The 23,854-nt window shown below is 36.6% G+C and overlaps 1 protein-coding gene across 6 annotated transcripts in view; it reads left to right on the forward strand.

Annotated features, from left to right (window-relative positions):
* The window catches only part of VPS13B (vacuolar protein sorting 13 homolog B), a 752,513-nt gene that overhangs the window by 166,645 nt on the left and 562,014 nt on the right, over positions 1 to 23,854 (forward strand). The window contains exon 18 of one of the 6 annotated variants that reach the window (XM_027594777.1): positions 852 to 895. The exons of the other annotated variants lie outside the window; for them this stretch is intronic. Within the exon in view, the coding sequence (XP_027450578.1) occupies positions 852 to 880 (29 nt within the window). The 3' untranslated portion in view covers positions 881 to 895. Of the gene's footprint in view, positions 1 to 851; positions 896 to 23,854 lie in introns of those variants that run through there. 6 annotated transcript variants of the gene reach the window in all.

Here is a 23,854-nt window from a genome sequence, read left to right on the forward strand (position 1 = left end):
ATAAACTTAAAACACTCCAAGGGGGCGCCTGGGTGGCTCAGTTGTTAAGCATCTGCCTTTGGCTCAGGTCATGGGATCCCAGGGTCCTGGGATAGAGCTCCACACTGGGCTCCCTGCTCCGCGGGAAACCTGCTTCTCCTTCTCCCACTCCCCCGCTTGTGTTTTTGCTCTCACTCTCTCTCTGTCAAATAAATAAATACAATCTTTAAAAAGCAAAACAAAACACTCCTGGTATGGCCCTTTAGGACCTGGGCCCTCTGCAGCCTCATTCCTCACCTCTGACTGAGTGAAATCTCACATACCTTGCTTTTCACATTTCTTTTGCCTTTGCTAAACAAAAGTCCTCTGACAATAAATTTTTATAATTAGAAACAGTTTTATTCTGTTTTTTTTATTTTTAAAGATTTTATTTATTTGGAAAGAGAGAGCGTGCTCGATCAAGAGCGGGGGGAGGGGCAAAGGCAGAGGGAGAGGGAGAAGCAGACTTTCCGCTGAACAGGGAGCCCAGTGCAGGGCTCAATTCCAAGACCCTGAGTTCATGACCTGAGCCGAAGGCAGATGCTTAACTGACTGAGCCACCCAGGCGCCCCAGCTTTATTATGTTTTATTAAAATTTAATTGACTATGAGAGACACTTGAAAATTTCATGTGATATTAGGTTAATATTAGTTGTAAATTGGAAAGTGGACCTCATTATTTTCCCTATCTGATTCACCTGCTTTTGTAGATCTTTTCCCCATAAGAAGTAGTCACTTTTTAATAATTCTTCACTTTAAGAGCCTACTTGATATCCCACACCTACCTTACTCTTAATTATACCTAGAACACTTGATCTCTCCATTTTTTTTCAGCCTTGAGTTTGATACTATCCCTAATCTGAGGGAGATATGAGGAATACACAGTCAGGTGAGTATCGACTCACCTTTGCAGTTAATTCTCCTTTGACTATGTGCTTTAACTCTTATTGATTGAATTTCTACTTTAGTTGGCCAAGTTGTCATGTTTACCTGCCATTTGAGTTACTAGATGTCTGTTTGTTCTACTGAGCTACATTCCTGTCTCATCAAAGACCAAGGTCATGGGAGCCTGGGATCAGGCAGTTGAGCTTCCAACCCTTGATTCAGCTCAGGTCATGATCTCAGGGTTGTGAGATCAAGCTCTGTGTCTGGCTCTGCACTCCCTCTCCCTCTGCTCCTCCCACCACTCATGTGGGAGGAGCAGAATCTCCTCTCTCTCTCTTTCTCAGAATCTTAAAACAGAAACAAAAACAGATACTAAAGTTATAAATTTACCTTTTCAGACTGCCGTAGATTCTGGAGGCTTTTTCTTACTTAGAGCCCTCTGGATGTGGTACTCCCCTCTAACTGTTACGAGACCTATTTGAAGGCATCTACCTGCTGGCTGCCCCCCCCTCCCTTTTATTAAGGTAATTATAGATAACATTACATTTGCTTCCTGGGATACTTACTTCATTGTTTCTTATTGGACAGGTGTCTGCTCTGATCACTCATCTCAACTTTTACATTTTCCTCTATTGTCTAGATCAGTACTTGGCAAATATTGCTCACTACTTGGGCTTAATCATTTACCCAGAGTATATCAGTCACCAAGTATTGTCAGATTTATTTTCTAAGTACTTTTATAATACATCCATTTCTCTCCATCTTTATCTCTGACACTCGAGGTCACTTCATCATTTCGTTTTCCTCTTCTGATCCATTGTCTAACATGTACTGGAGTGAGCTTTGAAAAATTCAGATGTGATCCTAGCACTCCTTTCTTGCCTTTCTGTTAATTGTAGGATAAAGACTCAAATCTGGCCCTGTATTCCATTAACCTTTCAGCTTCTCAAAAGAGCTGTGCTTCTCTCAAGATATCCCAACTTGCTGCATTGCTCTTCTCCCTCTGTTTTACTTACTTAATATGTATTAGCTTATTCTCCAGAGTCCTGCTCAAATGTCAGTTCCTCAGAGGATTTTTAAGTAGAAAATAGGTTCCATGAGGACAGGTACCACATGTCATTTACTCTCCTGTTATATCCTCAGCAACTAGTATTTGCTTTGGAGAATGTCTGCAGATAAGTGTTTTGTATGTCTGCTTTTTTTTTTTTTTTTTTTGATGAGTATTCAGAATGGAAATAGTTCACAAATTCTACCAGTTCCTAAGATTACTCCCTCTCTTCCCCCTACCTCTGACACCATCTGTAGTATAGTGGATGGGAGCTAGGAGATCTTTCCTTTTTAGTGAGTGAGCAAAGTCAACAAAATAAAGGGTATAATTAAAGTATGGGAGATAATTGTAAGAAAAGAGTATAAGTTAGCTGTGAAAAATTGTTAAAATAGAATTGCTGTGTGGATTTTTTGTATCTGGCGTTTCCAAGACCCCTATATTTGGAGATTCTCCAGAAGAACTCAAAGGACTCAGCATATAGTTATACTCATGGTTAAGATTTATTACAGCAAGGTAGTAAGAGTACATGTCAGATCAAAAGGGAAAAAGACACAGGAGAAATCCATACATGTTCCTGTGAGGGGTACACCTGAGCATGCTCCAAAAGCAGGTGTTCAGGATAAACCGCATTTTCTGTACAAAAGACTAAGCACGGTAAACCATTCTTATCAATTAGAGAAAGGAGGCAGGGCAAGTTCCTACATGCTCCCAGTGAAGGCCCAGCTTTCCAAATGGGCCTTTATAGGGATAGCAGCCTTAGGCTTGCTTTTGTTACGTCTTTTCTGCATCCTTCTTAAAACAATATTACACCTTATAATATCTACTTAATTATGTGGACCAAAAGAAGGTGAGGAAGGTAGAGTCAGAAATCTTCAGTTGATTTATCAGGAGGCCGTACCCATGCTTGACAATACTAGATGTCTGTGGATTAGGTAGGAAGCACAGAGTGTCCATCAAATATTCTAACTTTTGACCTGTTTTGTGACCTTTAGAAGAGAAGGCATACCACTGTTAGCTGGTAAATGGTCCTAAAAGCCAAAAAATATGTAGCAGCTTAATTTTGAATGCTAAATTGGTGTGACCAGAGGTAGCTGATCAGACTGAATGGGAGTTAGGGGTTAAAGGTCTGAAGTAATGAGTTTGGGAGAAATACAATAGATGTGGATGGGGTGGCAGTGCTTAGTGCAATGTGGCCTTCGCCACCACATTATAAATTGTTGACTTTGGGTATTCATGAGTCGACCATACTGTGGTAACCACTGCATTGGAAACAAAGTCCTTTACTTTCTGTGCAGTCTGTGGTGGTGAAAGTTTTGCCATGTCTGATGCAGTGATGGGTCTGGGCAACAGTGATGGGCAGTCTGGGTGGTACTGGTTGAATCAAGTTGGTCTCAGAGAAAGGGCCCCTACTGTGGGCATCAGAAGATTCACAGATGGTTTGATCAGCTGTAATTTTTTTCCTATACTATCTTTCTTCTTTTTTTTTTGTTAAAGATTTTATTTATTTGAGAGCGAGAGAGAGAGAGCAAGCATGAGTCAGGAGGGGGCTGCAGAGGGAGAGGCAGATTCCTTGCTGAGCAGGGAGCTGGATGAGGGGCTCGATCCCAGCATCTTGAGATCATGACCTGAGCTGAAGGCAGATGCTTTAAACCAACTGAGCTACCCAGGTGCCCCTATACTGTCTTTCTTCTAAACTTTGTGATACCTAATTTTTAGCCTTTAGTCTGCCAGTTTGTAGTTTTCCAGTGGCAGACCAAACAGCTAGGCCAGTGACAACAACTGAAGGGTCAGTAAATTAAAACAAGATTTATCAAGGTACCATTAGGCAGAATTATGTGAATGGCTTTGAATTCTGCTCATTGAGCTGGTTCACACATTGCGGGAGCTGAGGTTGAATAGCTGTAGTAGCACAGTGGACACCATTATGTTTCTGTTTAGTTGAACCCTTACTGAATCTGGCATTTTAGGGAACCTTCATGTATCAAATGCCCCATTAAGCCTATGGCTTTGCTTCAAGAGGTGGAGTGGAGGTTAAGGTTCCCCTTGGGGGTAGCTGTTCCTTTTTCACATAAATCCAAAATGTTCTGGCCAAGCCTGGTATGCTCTTTTAGTTTGCTATTTCTGGTTGACTAAGGGTAGGTACTTTACCCATGCTGAGTCAGTAATGGTGCCTACCTGTAAGTTAAAAGTCCACAAGTCCCAAATTGGGCCAGTCAGAATCATTGTCTGGGATTTTTGAACGTGGAATCAGAAAAAATGAGGTTAGTTTTTTTTCTATTGGCAGAAGACATAGAATGTAGGGATTAGGAATTATCATTGTTTGTGTCTTGCTATGGTGAGAAATCAGGTCTGCAGAGAAGGTGACCCAAAGTGATAAGGAAATAGAGTGCTGGAGTCATTTGAGACTCTGGTACCAATGGTTTTGAGGGCTGATCTTTTATTATCACTGAGTTTTCAATCCTTCTTTGTATTCTATAAGCCAGTTAATCCCAGCGTTTTGTTTAAGCTAGTTGGATTTCTGTTTCTAATACGAGTCCTATACACAGGATAATAACTGATGGTTTGGAATCTTCACCAGAGATCTATTAATTGGTATTTCACCTAGACTCATTTTTATTTATTTATATTGTTGTCATTGATGGAAAGAATGAAAAATATACGCACATTAAACTAGGTGTTATTTCTAAATTAAAGTTATTCATATAAAGTGAATCTCTAAGGCCGAGAAGAAGTATAAAAGATTAAAAATGTGCTTTGGATTAAAGTAATAAAATTAGTAAGATTTAATTGGGACAAAAAAGAAAAGTTATAGGTTATATTGGACACCTAGGGAATATGAATCTGTAGCTTGAATATGAATCAGTACATTGGTAAAAGAGCTAACATGATTTTGGATTGATTCCAAATCCAAAGATGCACCAGAAGAACTGAGAAACTTCCTAATTTTATTCTTTACTAGTCAGAATTTTGAGCAGTATTGCTAATCACACATTAGAAAATATTTTGAAAAATAATGAGCAAGTTTCATATAAGCTATTTGAAGATAAAAATGAAGAAAAATCTAAAATGAGAAAAATATTAGCTTTTAAAGCCAGAAAGACTCTTTAATGGTTATTCTCTAAAGAATATGTCTTTGAAGCTTATCCTTTTATACTGCAATCAAAACTTATGTATCCAAGTGACTCTTGCTTTTCTAAGTAATTCTTTTGGCCAGGATATTCCATTCTGTAGACATTGCTATGTTCACAGATTTTAAAAATTTAAAATTTAAAAATTTTTAAAATTACTTGAAAAAGTTTTTGTAGCCAATTTAGCAGATATGTGAGAAATTAATACCTTAGTTTTAAATACACATTTCTTTTAAAGATTGAGTGTCACAGAGAGAAACAAAATGATTTCTGTTTTGTTTTTTGTGTATGTGCCTAAATTCATGCTATGTATTAGAATATAAAGATCTGTTGAGATCCAGTGTCATTTTACTGTTCTATATGGTATTTCATTCAAATATTCATATTTATCCCTAAAAGGATCAAAGTTTGTCATCATTGGGACAATTCAGAAGAATGACTTGTAGACCATAAATGTAGTTGTGAGGAGTACCAAAAATGTTTTGATCAATGAAACAGTGATGCTGTTAGCTTATGACCACTTTGAAGGTGGTCTTGGCTGTCTGGTATAGTCCGGATCTTATGGTTTAAATTTTTTTCGCAGATTACCCCCTCCTCCCCATTGCCATTTACTAATTGTGGGATCCTTAGGCATGTTGCTTAGATTCTTTGAGCTTCTTCATTGTAAAATATGGATAATAATACATATTTTATGTTTGTAGTGATAAATTGCATTCATCACAGTGCCTGGCTTAATAATTGGTGGCTAGTGTTATTAATTTTATTGACAGTAACAGTAAAATATATGCTCCATTATTTCATTTTATGAAAGGTAACAGGATTTTTTAAGTCAGTAAAGGAAAGGAACTGAAACTAAGAGGAATTTTGTTTAATAGAAGAACCAATGGGATTTTTAAAAAAAGATTTTTATTTATTTGTCAGAGAGAGAATACACACAAGCAGGGGGAGGGGTAGAGGAAGAAGCAGGCTTCCTGCTGAGCAGAGAGCCCGATGCGGGCCTCAATCCCAGGACCCTGGGATCATGACCTGAGCTGAAGGCAGCCGCTTAACCGACTGAGCCACCCAGGCATCCCCAGTGGGATTTTTTTTAAGACTTATTTAGAGAGAGAGAGTGAGCACACATGCGAGAAGGGGGGAGAGGAAGGGGCCGAGGGAGAGGGAGAGAGTGAGAGAATCTCAAGCAGACTCCCTGCTGAGCACGGGGCTCTATTTCACCACTCTAAGATCACGACCTGAGCTGAAATCAAGAGTCCCACGATTAACCAACTGAGCCACCCAGGCGCCCGAGAACGAGTGGAATTTTTAAATCCCTGAAACTTGAATTGGGTGATAGTTACTCATTGAATGGCATTGCATTTTTTGTTTTCTAATGCCCTTTCCTTACAGAAAGCACTGTTTATTTTTCTTGTAACATCCAGCAATGTATTTATCATAGGATGTTAGTTACTTACATGTCTCCATTTCCTTTGAATGGATCTCAAAAAAATTTTTTTGAGGCACATAGTTTTTAAATGTGTATTTCAAAAGGTGGCTCTTACATAATTATTAAGTGTTCATTTTGTTGCAATACCACTTTTGATATTGGAGATGATTTTAAGTAGTATGTTGTAAACTTTGTTTTTAATTGTAAAAATTATTTTACTGTGTATTGAGAAAAAATATATCCCACATATTATACTTTGATTTCAGATACTATTGTTTAAGATAATGGAATAAGAATTTGCTTGTGAAATAAATTTATCATGAAGTACAAGTAAAAAATTGGAGTACATTTAAAGAAAAAAATTGTGTTAGCTAATTACTGGCTTATCATGTGGATGCACTCTTCTAAGTACTTGATATCTATTGGGTCATTTAATCCTCACAACAGTTTTGAGAGGAAGGTACCATTATTCTGCCCATTGTACAGATGAGAAACTGAAGCCCAGAGAGATGAACAGTTTTGTTCTTGGTTATAGATCTAGTAGGTGGCAGAGCTGTAATATCAGTACATGTGTTTTGACAGTGTCCAAGCTCTTAGCCACTGTGTAGTACTGCTGCATTTTTACTTCATTAGTTAAATAATAGCACAAATGTACACAGATAGTGTAGCAATAATGTTGGTTACACAACTACATGAAATTTGTGATAACTGCTCTAGATAATTGAGTACTTCTAACATATAATGAATATATTTCCACACACATATATATGGGATTAAATAGACATGGATTCAAACTGTGTCACAGTTTCTCTAAGTATTACATGAAGCATTATTATTTTATCATGTCTTTAATATAATGAAATATGCTTTATTTCAAAAATCACTATGGTGAGGTATAGTTAATGTTTTCTTTTTCACCACTTTGGCACCTGTTTTTGTAAAAAAGGAAATATTCATAATTTATACCTAGAGGAAGTTGGCTTTTTATGTCATTCACAACTGTACTCCAAACTGTTTGATATTTTAGTTTTAGGATTTAACTTCTAACAAAAGTTCTGTGACATCATCAGTGAGGTGCAGTGGATGCTCTCTCAGGAATACTCTTAATAGAAAGGAAGATTTTGGGTCTGTGAGGTTGTGTGGGCTTGAATGTGATTTTTATTTGATATATGAGCTGTGACATTACTATTGCATGACTGAGATGTACTTGTAAGTGCCGTACTATGCAGATGGGTTTTTTTTTTTCTGAAACAAAGCCAGAAACAAAATCTTGAATGTGTTCATTTACTGGGGAAAGAATACTTCATAGAAACATATGGAAACATTTCTAAGTTTTTTTCATCAAATGAGCCTTTTACTTTCTAAGCATTTTTATGATTGTTCAAGTTAATATGTCATTTGCCTCATATTTTCCAAGTTTAGTGAGACATGGAAGTCTTATAGACCTGGGATGTTTTGAAACAACCAGATCACTTTAAAGTATGCACATTTTAGGATTAGGTTAGATGATTATTAGAAAATTAGGATTGAATCATGAATATATTTTTCATTAGATTATTAATCATAAGGCTATACATCTTTAATTATTTTAATTATGACGGAGTTCGGTGAGGACATGTATAGTGGTTATTCTCTTTTTACTCATTTTTAAATTGTGAAAGCATAGGACAACATCCATTAAAGGAATCATAAGAGGAAAAAATACCACAAGTATAACAGGAGTTTTTAATTTTCCATCTTCCTTTCTAATCTGTGTCCTTATACATAAAGTTTTACATCGTTCTATATTATGTATATACCATTTTATGTTATGTTTTTCTTTTATAACATTACATTAAATTTTTTTTTCTTTTTGGTGGTCATATACTTTGGTCTCTCCCATTGTGAAAAAGCATGCAAAGAAAATTTACTTAGATTCTAAGTCCCCCTCAACTTCTCATTTATCTTCCTTTATTCCTTCACAGAGAAATAACTTAGAATGATATACATGTTGCTTTTCTGCTTAGTTTTGATGCTGAACCCAGTGTATATTTTGTAGTTTTTTCTTCGTTGACTTCATATTTGACACACACACAACTCTATTCTTGATGTGTGGGCTCTTCTCCTTTGTCTTTTATACTTTGACGAAGTACTTGGACTAAGCTCTTCCTTCTGTGTGGCTCCAGTTACCACTAATACACTGACAACTGCTTTATTGAATTCTCTAGTCCAGATCTTCCTGAAACTGAGAAATTCATTTGTATGTGCTAAAGTATCTAAAACTCACTAATATTCAAGATGAAATTTAACTCTTCCTCTCTCATGGTAACTAATGGTACCACCATTATTAACCTGTTGTCTTATGCAAAAAACTTAGAAGTCATCATGTTCTGTCAGTTCTTCCTCTTAAATCTGACCTCTGTTTATCCGAAGGATACAAACATAGTGATTCGAAGGGGCACCTACACCCCAGTGTTTAAAGCAGCAATGTCCACGATAGCCAAAATATGGAAAGGGCCCAGATGTCCATCAACAGATGAATGGATAAGGAAGGTGTGGTGTGTGTATATATATAAACACACACACACACTATGGAATATTACTCAGCCATCAAAAAGAATGAAATTTTACCATTTGCAGTGACATGGGTGGAATTAGAGAGTATAATGGTAAGGGAAATAAGTCAGAGAAAGACAAATACCATATGATTTCACTCATGTATGGAATTTAAGAAACAGAACAGATGAACATAGGGGAAGGGAAGGGAAAATAAAATAAGACAAAAACAGAGAGAGAGGCAAACCATAAGAGACTCTTAATCAGAGGGAACAAACGGGGTTGCTGGAGGGGAGTTGGGTGGGAGGATGGGGTAACTGGGGGACGGACATTAAGGAGGGCACTTGATGTAATGAGCACTAGGTGTTATATGCAGCTGATGAATCACTGAATTCTACCCCTGAAACTAATAATACACTATATGTTAACTAAGTTGAATTTCAATTTAAAAATTAAAAAAAAATGGTTTCTAAAAAAAATAAAATCTGACCTCTGACCTCTACTTTGTGTTACCATGTCTTATTTTCAACTGGTATCTTACCAAGTGATCTCCCAGTCTTTTCTTGTTCTTTTCCAGTTCTTTCTTTCTGTTGCAGTCTGTGGTCTTTATAAAATGGAATTCTGATTATGTCCCTTCAGTGGTTTCCCATTTGTCTTAAAGATAAAATTTGAACTTCGTTGCAAGTCAGTACAGGGCCTTTTCACGATCACTCAGACTCATCTCTGGAAAAGTTCTTCAAGCCTTTTCCTTTAGCTGTTTTGAAATACTGGCTGCCCAAGCACACATAATCTCTCATCCTTCTTTATTGTTGCATTGTGTTGCATCCGCCTGGAACACTTTTCCTACCCTCATAATCGTTTCCTCCTCTTGTCTGCTTAACTATTTCTTTTTCTTTAAGACTTAACTGAAGCTTCATATACATAACTGAAACTCATGGTTTGAGTTAGGTGTACTTCTTTTATATTCCCAGAGTATGCCATCTACCATGATGCCAGATATATAGTCTATGCTTCAAAAATGTTTTTAAATTGAGCTATTAAATAGTATTCCACTGAGTTAATTTTTCAGGGATTCATTAACACCTGGAATTTAGGTGATTGATAGTTGTTTATTAGGTAAAGCATTTTGCATTTTCATCCATGTTAGTATTTTTAAAAGTTATTTTCCTGCAAAAATATCCTAAGAAATATTGAATCAAGGTAGGGACACTTTTTATGATTCTTGGACATCATCTTTTGTATAATGATTCTTAGTATCAGTCTTGCTCAAAATATATGTTATAGGGTACTTATAGTGACTTTCAGAAATCAAAATTACTGGTACTGTTAACACTTCCACTGTTTAAAGAAATGTATCCTTAAAAAACTGACCTTGGGATTTTCATTAATTTTTGCATCTAGTAAATGTATATTATGTCACAAACATGGTATGCCCATCTTTGTGCCAGGTGCTGGGAACACAAATAATAGACTCTTCTCTCTAATTCTTTTCTTGGATAATTGCAAAATAGGTTTACCAAGAGCTTTGAATAGAAATATACATAATGTAATTCATACACGTTTATTCCACTAATTGGAGTTGCCTGTTAATATGCAGACAAATCAGTGTTAAATTTAATGTATTAATGCCATAAGTTTAACAAACTTTGTATTTGAGAGTGGTTTTATTACTTGAAAAATTGCCTTTTTCCATATTCCCATTGTATTTTTGCTTTTATCCCTATGTTAGAGGAAGGTTATTTCAATTAGGATCAGATTTTAATGAGTAATAAAAATGGAAGGTTTTTTCTTGAAAAATATAATTAATAGATTGTTAGAGAAGTTCAATTTTATTTTTTTTAACAAGTTGAACTATTAGTGTTTATAATATAGTTTATCTGTGTTTATTTCTTAAACTATTCTGGTATGTTTCATATTTCAATATTAAAATATAAGCAGATGGCTATAGTATTTCTTTGTACACGATATCCACACAAGAACTCTTTGTACTGTTGGCAGTACTGTTACACAGTTCCTTACTACAGTAAGTAAATATATTACCTCAGCCCTTAATCAGCCTACCATTGCCACTGATGACCCAATGCTTAAGTTGTAACACTATGCTGCTGACCCAGACTCTGGGGGCTTATTTTATTTTTTGAATCATTGCTGTAGGCAATTTTAAGGGTGTGGAACCAAGCCATTTTCTCCCTTGGACTCATTTCCACTTTTATTTCCTATGGGAGGCTTAGCCTTCCTTTAAAATACTAGGATTTAAAAATTGTTCACCTATTCTGTGATTACTATGTGTAGGAGTAATGCTGTTTGCTCATTTTAACTCCCTGAATTAAAAAAAAAATTAGCATGGCTTAACCATTGGTGTTAAACAATTCTCAAAATCAAAATTTCTAATTCATAAAATGCTTTTTTAGTAGACACTTTATTCTTTTGTGTATGTGCGTTTTTCGTGGTTTAGTTTTATTTTATGCTCAAATGCTAGGAATGTTTGGCCTGATGTTGTCCCAGGAGGGTGTAATTGAGAACTGACAGGTTATATGAAGTTGAAAAGAAATTTAATGAGTTGTAAAAAGCAGTGCTTCATTTTTCCTTGGTAACTAATATATTATTTGTAAGGAAGTGTCCTAAATAGCTCAAAATGAATAGGCCTCTAAATTGAATAGTAGCCTTAAATTTTAACATTAGTAATTGCCTCTCAAAAGTAGAATGAAGTTTATTCACTAAGAAGAATAAAGTTACTTTATTTTTAGTTTGGGATTTAAATGTGCTGACTATAGTTATTTAACCTTACAGATAAAACTGTGTAAAAATTATATGCTTTTAAAAGTTTTTTTTAAAAAAGTTCATTTTCTTTCTTCATCCAAGAAATTTATGGAATATCTCACTTGAACCACTTGCCTTATCAGGTGGGGGGTTATTAGGATGAGGCAGGTGTATATTGAAGGAACTCCATCCCTAACAGGGAAACAGACATAGAAGCACATAAAAATAGTGTGGTAGGTACTGCTAGATGTTCAAAAGGGAGCCAAAAAAAAAGAGCAGTTGTTTATATTTGAAGGCTTCCTAGAGGAGATAACATTTGAATTAAGAATTATATGTAAATAAAGTAACAATCTGCTAAATGCCCTGTGGTTTTGTTAGGAGTTGAAGGGAGGGAGGGAAAGAGAGAGAGAGAGAGAGAGAGAGAGAGAGAGAGAGACACAGTGTGTGTGTGTGTGTGTGTGTGTGTGTGTGAGAGAATGTAGTGAAGAATGAGGGTTGTGGTAACTATTTCATCAGATGCTTGATATGAAAGTTCTGTGCATTGTTAAAAATAATATTTAATTTATAGGCATGAGTGATTTTTGAAATGGGAACACTGCTGGTTGGGTTCTTCAGGAAGCAGACACTGAGATGGAGTTAGGATTGCTAAATGTTTACTGGGGAGGAACACCTGTGAAAAGAAAAGAGTGGGGTGAGGATTGGTCAGGAGCAATCGTCACGTTGTGATGCTGACTTGATCAAGTCCCTACCAACCCAACAGCGACCTTTGGAAAAAGGTTGGAGGAGTCCTGCATTGAGTGGGAATGACGAGGCTCTTCCACCATTTCTCAGGTGTTGGCTGTGGACTTCCTGGGAGGAGTATGTCTTGGACTGGAAAGCTGAGGCAAACATTAATGAAGCTAATACCTGGAGGCTCTCAGCTAACCACACTCCTTGCAGCTGGGCAATGTGTCCTTCGTTGAAAATTGATCTATGGGGCACTTGGGATGATCATCATTCATTAATTTAGTCAGTAAATATCATCAGATACTTACTCTGTGCTAGGAGTAGTGCTGGGCATGGATGATGTAAGCAAAGCAGGTATGTCCCTATTCTCATGTAGGGCAAAGATCTGGTGGAAGGGTACTTCAGGCAAGGACATCCAGCATAGGGCCTCTGTTCTGTGCAACAGCTTGGCAAAATGGAGAGAAAGATCAAGCCCCACGTCGGGCTCCTTGCTCAGCGGGAAGCCTGCTTCTCCCTCTCCCACTCCCCCTGCTTGTGTTCCCTCTCTCACTGTGTCTCTCTCTGTCAGATAAATAAATAAATAAATAAATAAATAAATAAATAAATAAATAAATAAATAAAATCTTTAAAAGAAAAAGAAAGGAGGCCACTTTGACGGGAGAAGAGGGTGGGTAGGAGATGAGGCCAGAGAATTTGGTGGGAGCCACTAGAGAATTTGGTGGGAGTCACCAAAGCCTTGCAAACCACAGTAAGGACTTCAGAATTTATTCCATTGCAGTGAGAGATCACAGGAAGATTTTAACCAAAGGAGTGAGACAATTTGACTTATGGTTTGAAAGTTTACTCCTGCTTATCAGATCCCGCATTCAATAGTCATAATGCAAATATGTCTTGACTTCTGACTTAAAAACATACTGTGTAGTCACTTGGAGAATTCTACATTGTTGGCAATAGTATAACATCTACAGAAAAGATACATGTACACACAGGTCCACATCAAGTCCATTATCAGTTTGTTTTACCCATTTTCCATATTTCAATAGTAACTCATTAATTTTTTTTGTTTTTAAGTAACTATTCAGTTACAAGAACCATATTTTAATTTTTAGTTGACTGTATAGAACTTGTTTATTTTTTTGGCCTTAACTCTAAAAAAGGCAAGTAAACTTCTTTGTAGAAATTTTATTTAGGCATTTGAAACTCTTCATGAGAATGTGTTGCTAATTTTTACAGTTTAACTAGTCCCTCACTGGATCCATACGGCTCTCTGGTGTAGTACAGGACAGAATTTAAAGATCCCAGGTTTCTTGCATATAGCAGAAACCTGCCCATTGCTGGCTTCCAGAGCTGCTCTTATTTTTCTTGGGATCAGAAGTTTGCCTTTCTCCCATAGGAATTTTTAGGACTCCCTCTCCACCCTTCCAGTGACTTGCCTAATTGAGAATGATTTTAGTTATCTGTGACTCTTACTTAAGGCTTATATTGTTTACTGAAAATTAAGTTCAGTTTTGTCAAGTGTCTTGTCATTGCTAGTTTGAGCCTTGTTTAATACTAGCATAACCATTTATTAATCATGTGACTTAGGCAGATCTCTTGAAGACTCAGTTTCCTTCTCTGTAGAATGAGGAAGACCAGTGGTATTGCTTTATAAGCAAGCCTATAGTGAGAAGTAAGTGAAATAATATGGAATGTCTGGCATATCATGACTGTTCTAGAAATGAACATTGTTGCTGTTTTTACTGTTACCTTAAATGTGATTATTGCTTTATGAATATGCAAGTACAGATTCAGTTTGGGTATTGATCTAAAATCTGCTCTTTGGCTTTAGCTCTGGTTTCAGCCTTTGAAAGACTGAACAGCAGAAGAGCTACTTCAGTGTCATTCCTGGCATTCTTGAATTTGTATGTAAAAATACTTATCATCATATATAATAGCCTAACAACATCAGTAAAATAAATGAGGCGTGTCACTTAGATTTATTATTAATGTCCCAATTTTCACTTTCAATTACAGGTGAGTATTCTCTATATAATTAAGAATGAGCATTTTCTCATAGATTTTATGTGTTGAAATTCTGTCAGTGACTTGAAGTATAAATATTTATTATTACAAGAGTAAAATACAAGGACAAATAGTTGTGAAACTTAATTTTATGCAGAAAAATAATATTTGAAAGTTTCAGTGATAAGGTAAAGAGGTTCATAGTTGTCTTCATTTTCATGTTATTTAATTTTTTTAGCAATAAGTCTATAAAGATAATATATGAATTCCTTTTTGGGAATTCTTTATATCTTATAAAGTTGAATTAAAGGCAGAAATCAGAAGGACTGAGGAGAGAGAACCCAAAATGACAATCAGTAATATCTAAGAAGATCCTTGATTCAAATATAATAATGAAAAAAATATAGTATATGAAAAGGAGGAATGTTAGAGAAAATAAGATATCTAGTACACATCCTATTTTCTCAGTCAAAATTAAGGACTTTTAACAAGAATACTTTATAACCCTTACTATGGAGGTTTTAAACTAATTATTATTAGAGAGGAAGGAAACCTTAATAACTTGGTGGAAACATCAGCATCATCAATGTTAGCCAAAAAATGTCTTATTCCCCTATCTACTTCATTTGAAATTGAGCCTATATTGAGTATTGCAAATGTGTAGAGACTACAGAAATAACAGCTGACAGAAGGTGAGAGAATGTGTATATACTGTCAAATTAAGTCAGCTCTTAAAATGCTTAATAAAAATTTGTAACAATAGTTACTTTTTTATTAGAATTTATATTTACTCTTATGTTCCAGAAATGTATTTTATTATGATGATATTTGGCTTTGGCCACGGCTAAATAGTATGCTATTTTTTTTTCCTTCTATGTGCCTAACATATTTATCAATTGCCCTAGTATACAGAATGTTGGGTAATTTTAGAAGAAAGGATTTTTAACATCAAAATATTACACTTTATTCTAAAAATTTTCTAAGGCTAGTATATATATATATTTTATTATTATTATTTTATTATGTTATCACCATACATTACATCATTAGTTTTTGATGAAGTGTTCCATGATTCATTGTTTGTGTATAACACCCAGTGCTCCATTCAGTATGTGCCCTCTTTAATACCCGTCACCAGGCTGACCCCTCCCCCTACCCCCTCCCCTCTAGAACCCTCAGTTTGTTTCTCAGAGTCCATAGTCTCTCATCAGTTCATCTCCCCATTTGATTCCCTCCCCCTTCATTTTTCCCTTCCTGCTATCTTCTTTTTTTTTTTTTAACATATAATTTATTATTTGTTTCAGAGGTACAGGTCTGTGATTCAACAGTCTTACACAATTCACAGCGCTCACCATAGCACATACCCTCCCCAATGTCTGTCACCCAGCCACCCCATCCCTCCCACCCCCACCACTCCAGCAACCCTCAGTTTGTTTTCTGAGATTAAGAATTCCTCATATCGGTGAGATCATATGATACATGTCTGTCTCTGATTGACTTATTTCTTTTTTAAAAAATTTATTTTTAAAAGATTTTATTTATTTATTTGACAGAGAGAGACAAAGTGAGAGAGGGAACACAAGCAGGGGGCAGTGGGAGAGGGAGAAGCAGGCTTCCTGCCGAGCAGGGAGCCTGATGTGGGACTCGATCCCAGGACCCTGGGACCATGGCCTGAGCTGAAGGCAGATGCTTAATGACTGAGCCACCCAGGAGCCCCTCTGATTGACTTATTTCGCTAAGCATAATACCCTCCAGTTCCATCCACGTCGTTGCAAATGGCAAGATTTCATTCCTTTTGATGGCTGCATAATATTCCATTGTATATATGTAGCACATCTTCTTTATCCATTCATCTGTTGATGGACATCTTGGCTCTTTCCATAGTTTGGCTATCGTGGACATTGCTGCTGTAAACATCGGGTGGCACATACCCGTTCAGATCCCTACATTTGTATCTTTGGGGTAAATACCCAGTAGTGCAATGGCTGGGTCGTATGGTAGCTCTATTTTCAACTTTTTGAGGAACCTCCATAATGTTTTCCAGAGTGGCTGCACCAGCTTGCATTCCCACCAACAGTGTAGGAGGGTTCCCCTTTCTCCTCATCCCCACCAACATCTGTTGTTTCCTGACTTGTTAATTTTAGCCATTGTGACTGGTGTGAGGTGGTATCTCATTGAGGTTTTGATTAGGATTTCCCTGATGCCGAGCAATGTTGAGATACTTTTTCATGTGTCTGTTGGTCATTTGGACTTCTTTGGAAAAATGTCTGTTCGTGTCTTCTGCCCATTTCTTGATTGGATCATTTGTTCTTTGGGTGTTGAGTTTGATAAGTTCTTTATAGATTTTGGATACTAGCCCTTTATCGGATATGTCATTTGCAAATATCTTCTCCCATTCTATTGGTTGTCTTTTGGTTGTGTTGGCTGTTTCTTTCGCTGTGCACAAGCTTTTTATCTTGATGAAGTCCCAATTAGTTCTTTTTTGCCCTTGCTTCCCTTGCCTTTGGCAATGTTTCTAGGAAGAAGTTGCCGCGGCTGAGGTTGAAGAGGTTGCTGCCTGTGCTGTCGTTTAGGATTTTGATGGACTCCTGTCTCACATTTAGGTCTTTCAACCATTTTGAGTCTATTTTTGTGTGTGGTGTAAGGAAATAGTCCAGTTTCATTCTTCTGCATGTGGCTGTCCAATTTTTCCAACACCATTTGTTGAAGAGACTGTCTTTTTTCCATTGGACATTCTTTCCTGCTTTGTCGAAGATTAGTTGACCATAGAGTTGAGGGTCCATTTCTGGGCTCTCGATTCTGTTCCATTGATCTATGTGTCTGTTTTTGTGCCAGTACCATACTGTCTTGATGAAGACAGCTTTGTAATAGAGCTTGAAGTCCAGAATTGTGATGCCACCAGCTTTGCTTTTCTTTTTCAACATTCTTCTGGCTATTCGGGGTCTCTTCTGGTTCCATACAAATTTTAAGATTATTTTTTCCATTTCTTTGAAAAAAGTTGATGGTATTTTGATAGGGATTGCATTAAATGTGTAGATTTTTCCAGGTAGCATTGACATCTTCACAATATTTGTTCTTCCAGTCCATGAACATTTCCATTTCTTTGTTTCTTCCTCAATTTCTTTCATGAGTATTTTATAGTTTTCTGAGTACAGATTCTTTGCCTCTTTGGGTTAGATTTAGTCCTAGGTATCTTATGGTTTTGGGTGCAATTATAAATGGGATCAACTCGTTTATTTCTCCTTCTTCTATCTTGTTGGTGTATAGGAATGCCACTGATTGCTGTGCATTGATTTTATATCCTGCCACTTTACTGAATTCCTATATGAGTTCTAGCAGTTTTGGGGTGGAGTCTTCTGGGTTTTCCACATACAGTATCATATCATCTGCAAAGAGTGAGAGTTTGACTTCTTTGCTGATTTGGATACATTTTATTTCTTTTTGTTGTCTGATTGCTGTGGCTAGGACTTCTAATACTATGTTAAATAGCAGTGGTGATAGTGGACATCCCTGCCATGTTCCTGACTTTAGGGGGAAAGCTCTCAGTTTTTCCCCATTGAGAATGATATTCGCTGTGGGTTTTTCATAGTTGGCTTTTATGATATTGAGGTATGTACCCTCTATCCCTATACTCTGAAGAGTCTTGATCAAGAAAGGATGCTGTACTTTGTCAAATGCTTTCTCTGCATCTATTGAGAGGATCATATGGTTCTTGTTCTTTCTTCTATTAATGTATTGTATCACATTGATTTGTGGATGTTGAACCAGCCTTGCAGCCCAGGGATAAATCCCACTTGGTCGTGGTGAATAATCCTTTTAATATACTGTTGGATCCTATTGGCTAGTATTTTGGTGAGAATTTTTGCATTCATGTTCATCAAGGTTATTGGTCTGTAATTCTCCTTTTTGATGGGGTCTTTGTCTGATTTTGGGATCAAGGTAATGGTGGACTCATAAAATGAGTTTGGAAGTTTTCCTTCCATTTCTATTTTTTGGAACAGTTTCAGAAGAATAGGTATTAATTCTTCTTTAAATGTTTGGTAGAATTCCCCTGGGAAGCCATCTGGCCCTGGGCTCTTGTTGGGAGATTTTAATGACTGCTTCAATTTCCTTAGTGGTTATAGGTATGTTCAGGCTTTCTGTTTCTTCCTGGTTCAGTGTTGGTAGTTGATACATCTCTAGCAGTGCATCCATTTCTTCCAGATTATCTAATTTGCTGGCATAGAGTTGCTCAGAATATGTTCTTATAATTGTTTGTATTTCTTTGGTGTTGGTTGTGATCTCTCCCCTTTCATTCATGATTTTATTTATTTGGGTTGTTTCTCTTTTCCTTTTGATAAGTTTGGCCAGGGGTTTATCAATCTTATTCTTTCAAAGAACCAGCTCCTAGTTTCGTTGATCTGTTCTACTGTTCTTTTGGTTTCTAGTTCATTGATTTCTGCTCTGATCTTTATTATTTCTCTTCTCCTGCTGCATTTAGGCTTTATTTGCTGTTCTTTCTCCAGCTCCTTTAGGTGTAGGGTTAAGTTGTGTATGTGAGACCTTTCTTGTTTCTTGAGAAAGGCTTGTATTGCTATATACTTTCCTCTTAGGACTGCCTTTGCTGCATCCCAAAGATTTTGAACCGTTTTGTTATCATTTTCATTTTCATTTGTTTCCATGAATTTTTTAAATTCTTTAATTTCCTGGTTGACCCATTCATTCTTTAGGAGGATGCTCTTTAGCCTCCATGTATTTGAGTTCTTTCCGACTCTTCTCTTGTGATTGAGTTCTAGTTTCAAAGCATTGTAGTCTGACAATATGCAGGGAATGATCCCAATCTTTTGGTACAGGTTGATACCTGATTTGTGACCTAGGATGTGATCTATTCTGGAGAATGTTCCATGGCACTAGAGAAGAATGTGTATTCTGTTGCTTTGGGATGGAATGTTCTGAATATATCTGTGAAGTCCATTTGGTCCAGTGTGTCACTTAAAGTCTTTCTTTCCTTGTTTATCTTTTGCTTAGATGATCTGTCCATTTCAGTGAGGGGGGTGTTAAAGTCCCCCACTATTATTGTATCGTTGTCAATGTGTTTCTTTGCTTTTGTTATTAACTGGCTTATATAATTGGCTGCTCCCATGTTAGGGGCATAGATATTTAGAATTGTTAGATCTTCTTGTTGGATAGACCCTTTAAATATGATACAATGTCCTTCCTCATCTCTTATTATAGTCTTTGGTTTAAAATCTAATTTGTTTCATATAAGGCTTGCCACCCCCGCTTTCTTTTGGTGTCCATTAGCATGGTAAATGGTTTTCCACCCCCTCACTTTCAATCTGGGAGTGTCTTTGGGTCTGAAATGAGTCTCTTGCAGACAGCATATCGATGGGTCTTGTTTTTTTTATCCAGTCTGATAGCCTGTGTCTTTTTTTAAAAATTTTTTTATTATGTTAATCACCATACATTACATTATTAGTTTTTGATGTAGTGTTCCATGATTCATTGTGCATAACACCCAGTGCTCCATGCAGAACGTGCCTTCTTTAATACCCATCACCATAGCCTGTGTCTTTTGATTGGGGCATTTAGCCCATCTACATTCAGGGTAACTATTGAAAGCTATGAATTTAGTGCCATTGTATTGCCTGTAAGGTGACAGTTACTGTATATTTTCTGTGTTCCTTTCTGGTCTGTGTTACTTTTAGGCTCTCTCTTTGGTTAGAGGACCCCTTTCAATATTTCTTGTAGGGCTGGTTTTGTGTTTGCAAATTCCTTTAGTTTTTCTTTGTCTTGGAGGCTTTTTATCTCTCCTTCTATTTTCAGTGACAGCCTCGCTGGATATAGTATTCTTGGCTGCATATTTTTCTCATTTAGTGCTCTGAACATTTAATGCCAGTCCTTTCTGGCCTGCCAGGTCTCTGTGGATAGGTCTGTTGCCAATCTAATGTTCCTACCATTGTAGGTTACAGATCTCTCCTCCCGAGGTGCTTTCAGGATTTTCTCTTTGTCTCTGAGACTCGTAAGTTTTACTATTAGACGTTGGGGTGTTAACCTATTTTTGTTGATTTTGAGGGCGGTTCTCTGTGCCCCCTGGATTTTGATGCCTGTTTCCTTCCCCAAATGATGGAAGTTCTCTGCTATAATTTGCTCCAGTATACCTTCTGCCCCTCTCTCTCTTTCTTCTTCTGGGATCCCAATTATTCTAATACTGTTTCGTCTTATGGTATAACTTATCTCTCGAATTCCGCCCTCGTGATCCAGTAGTTGTTTATCTCTCTTTTTCTTAGCTTCTTTATTCTCCATCATTTGGTCTTCTATATCACTAATTCTTTCTTCTGTGTCATTTATCCTAGCAGTCAGAGCCTCCATTTTTGATTGCACCTCCTTAATAGCCTTTTTGATTTTGACTTGGTTAGATTTTAGTTCTTTTATTTCTCCAGAATGGGTTTCTCTAATATCTTCCATGCTTTTTTAAGCCCAGCTAGTATCTTTAAAATCATCATTCTGAACTCTAATTCCGACATCTTAACTAATGTCCGTATTGATTAGGTTCCTGGCAGTCGGTACTGCCTCTTGTTCTTTTTTTTACGTGATTTTTTCCATCTTGTCATTTTGTCCAGAGGAGGATAGATGAATGAGAGAACAAAATGCTAACAGGGTAACAACGACCCCAGAAAAATATACACTTAACAAATCAGAGGGTACCTTCCAGAAAGTGGTCGCTTTTTTGTTCAGAGATTTGCTGCTATTCTTTTCTTCAGTCTCCTGTTGAGTTCATAGGTGTTCAGAATGGTTTGATCCCTATATAGCTGAATTCCTTGGACCAGATGAAATTTAGGTCTCCTATTCTTCTTCCATCTTGCTCCTCCCACTGGCTAGTTTCTATTTTAATTAACAATTAGTAGATTGTATATTATATATAAATTTGAAGGATTTCTTGGACGTTTCAACATGTACAGTCAGAACCATCGCCAAATATTTTTCTTCTCAACTGAGTAATCCACTTCAAAAAAAAAAAAGAAACCAAAGTACCTTCCGACATAATTTAAACACAAAGAATACTACCATAAAAACGTGTTCTATGTATTATTTCATTTTCCCCTTAGGTCAATGTGCACGGTATTTACTCTCAGTTCCTTTTTAAGATAGTTATTAAAACTACTTACTGTGAAATAGAGGGTGTTCCATAAACAAAAGAAAATTTTGCTTTTTTGTGTTCGCTACACTAGGACACTATGGTAGACATTTATTGATTCCATTACCAATTGGATGACAAAGAATAGTGTTTACTATGAGTGGGAGATGGAGATCTTAAGGTTTAAAAGCAGTTGTGTAGTATCCAAATAAATAATACAGGACACATTTTAACAATACAAGAACTGGTTTAATTTAATTAACTGTGGTCTAATATGATGTGCATACCACTTGTGGTAAACCACAGAAGCATCTACTGGCTGATGCTTCAAAACACTACTGTTTTCCATTCACTTTCATTGACCAAATGTGTCACAGAGGCATTATCTAAGGTCTGGAAAAGAGTTCTTATGGATTTTGCTTTAATAAGTCTAATATATAATTCATTTGTTGATATCAATTCAGTGGAATTTTAAAAATCTGTTCTTAATGACTTAAGTATGAAACATTATTTCATACTTTATGATTTTACCATGTTTTCTGAAGAAGAGGGTAGTTAAATTAGAAGGATTTGTTTCTAGGTACAGTCAGCAATGACCTATTTTTACATTCACTCTATAAAACTGCTAAAAGAATGCAAGTGGAGAATGGGGGAGAAAGGATGGCATTTCCTATTTGTAGAAGTTTTGGGGAACTCTTACCATTTCATAATGCTGTGTTAACTGTCCTGGACATCAGAGCAGTTAAGAAAAACTCCAGTTCTATAACCATATTTTAACTTTTGGAGTAAATGAAATACCTGGTGGTATTTCCCCCCCCCCCCCAACAAATGTGCAGTGTTTGGTTTTACTGATCCTTTTTGGATTATTTGATAAGAATTTCAAAAATTGCTATGAAAATTGAGGATTATAAGTAGAACATTCTTTTTTTTTTTTTTTTTAGATTTTATTTATGTGAGAGAGCGCACAAGCAGGGGGAGCTTCAGAGGGAGAGGGAGAAGCAGGTTCCCTGCTGAGCAGGGAGCCCGATATGGGTCTTGATTTCAGGATCCTTAGATCATGACCTGAGTCGAAGGCAGATGCATAACTGCCTGATCCACCCAGGTGCCCCTAACTATAACATCCTATCACCATTATATTTTAATATGATTAATACACAAAAAGTAGGTGTGCCTGGGTGGCGCCTTTGGCAGGGAGCCTTCTTCTCCTTCTCCTTCTGCCTGCCACTCCCCTTGCTTGTGCACTCTCTTTCTCTCTCTCATAAATAAAAATCTTTTTAAAAAAGCAGAAAAAGTATTATAGATGTTTTTGGACAGTAGGCTACACTATAGTTACTTGACTACAATATGTACTTTTGGGTGGTTGTTTTTTCACTTAGTAATGGCCACATCCCTCATAAAGTTCTTTATGATCCCCATTTTTCTAGCTTTCATGTCCTATCACTCTCACCCCTATCACCCAAGAGGTTCCACTCCCACTGAGCTTCTGTAATAGCTCCTCAACAGAGTCCTTGCTCTTTCCTTAGGTTTATGACTCATGCTTTTCACTCCAATTCACTCTACCCTCACTCCTTTTTCTGGCTTCTCTTTTGGTATCGTTTTTCTGGATCAAGCCAGGGACCCCTTTTCTGTATAATTTAAAAGCCTCCTATGCTTTTTCTATCTTAGGACTTACTACATTTCATCATAATTTCTTATTTAATTATTCACTTCTTTAAATAAATTTAAGGTAGTTTTTGTGGGAAAAGACAATGTTTGTGATTACTTAAGCACAAAATAAATATGTTTTGAGTAAATGGATTCTGGTTTGTAGTATTTACCAGTTTTTAAATGTAGGAAACATAAATACTTAAATGTTACCTTTAGTCCAGCATGTGAGGATGGAGAAGGGGCGAGAACAAGTGGCCATGAGGCAAGGTAAGGTAAAAAAAAAAAGATACTTGTACTGAGTATTGAAGGATGAGTGAATCTGGACCTAGTATTTGGTAAGTGTAGATTAAATTTTGGCAAGAATTTTTCCTCCTGTGTATTCTGGCTCCATTTCAGTAGAACTCAAAAGTTAAAGGATGTTAGACTATAATAGAACTTATATTGGAAAAGATAAAAATTTCATGAGAAATTAATTTCATATGAAAATCTAAAAAAAGTCTGAAATGTGCAGATACTTCATATTAATACTGATAGTTGCACAGTTTCTTATTTCACTTCATAGTCAAA

Source organism: Zalophus californianus, chromosome 4 (genome assembly GCF_009762305.2).
Source record: "Zalophus californianus isolate mZalCal1 chromosome 4, mZalCal1.pri.v2, whole genome shotgun sequence".
Lineage (NCBI taxonomy): Eukaryota > Metazoa > Chordata > Mammalia > Carnivora > Otariidae > Zalophus > Zalophus californianus.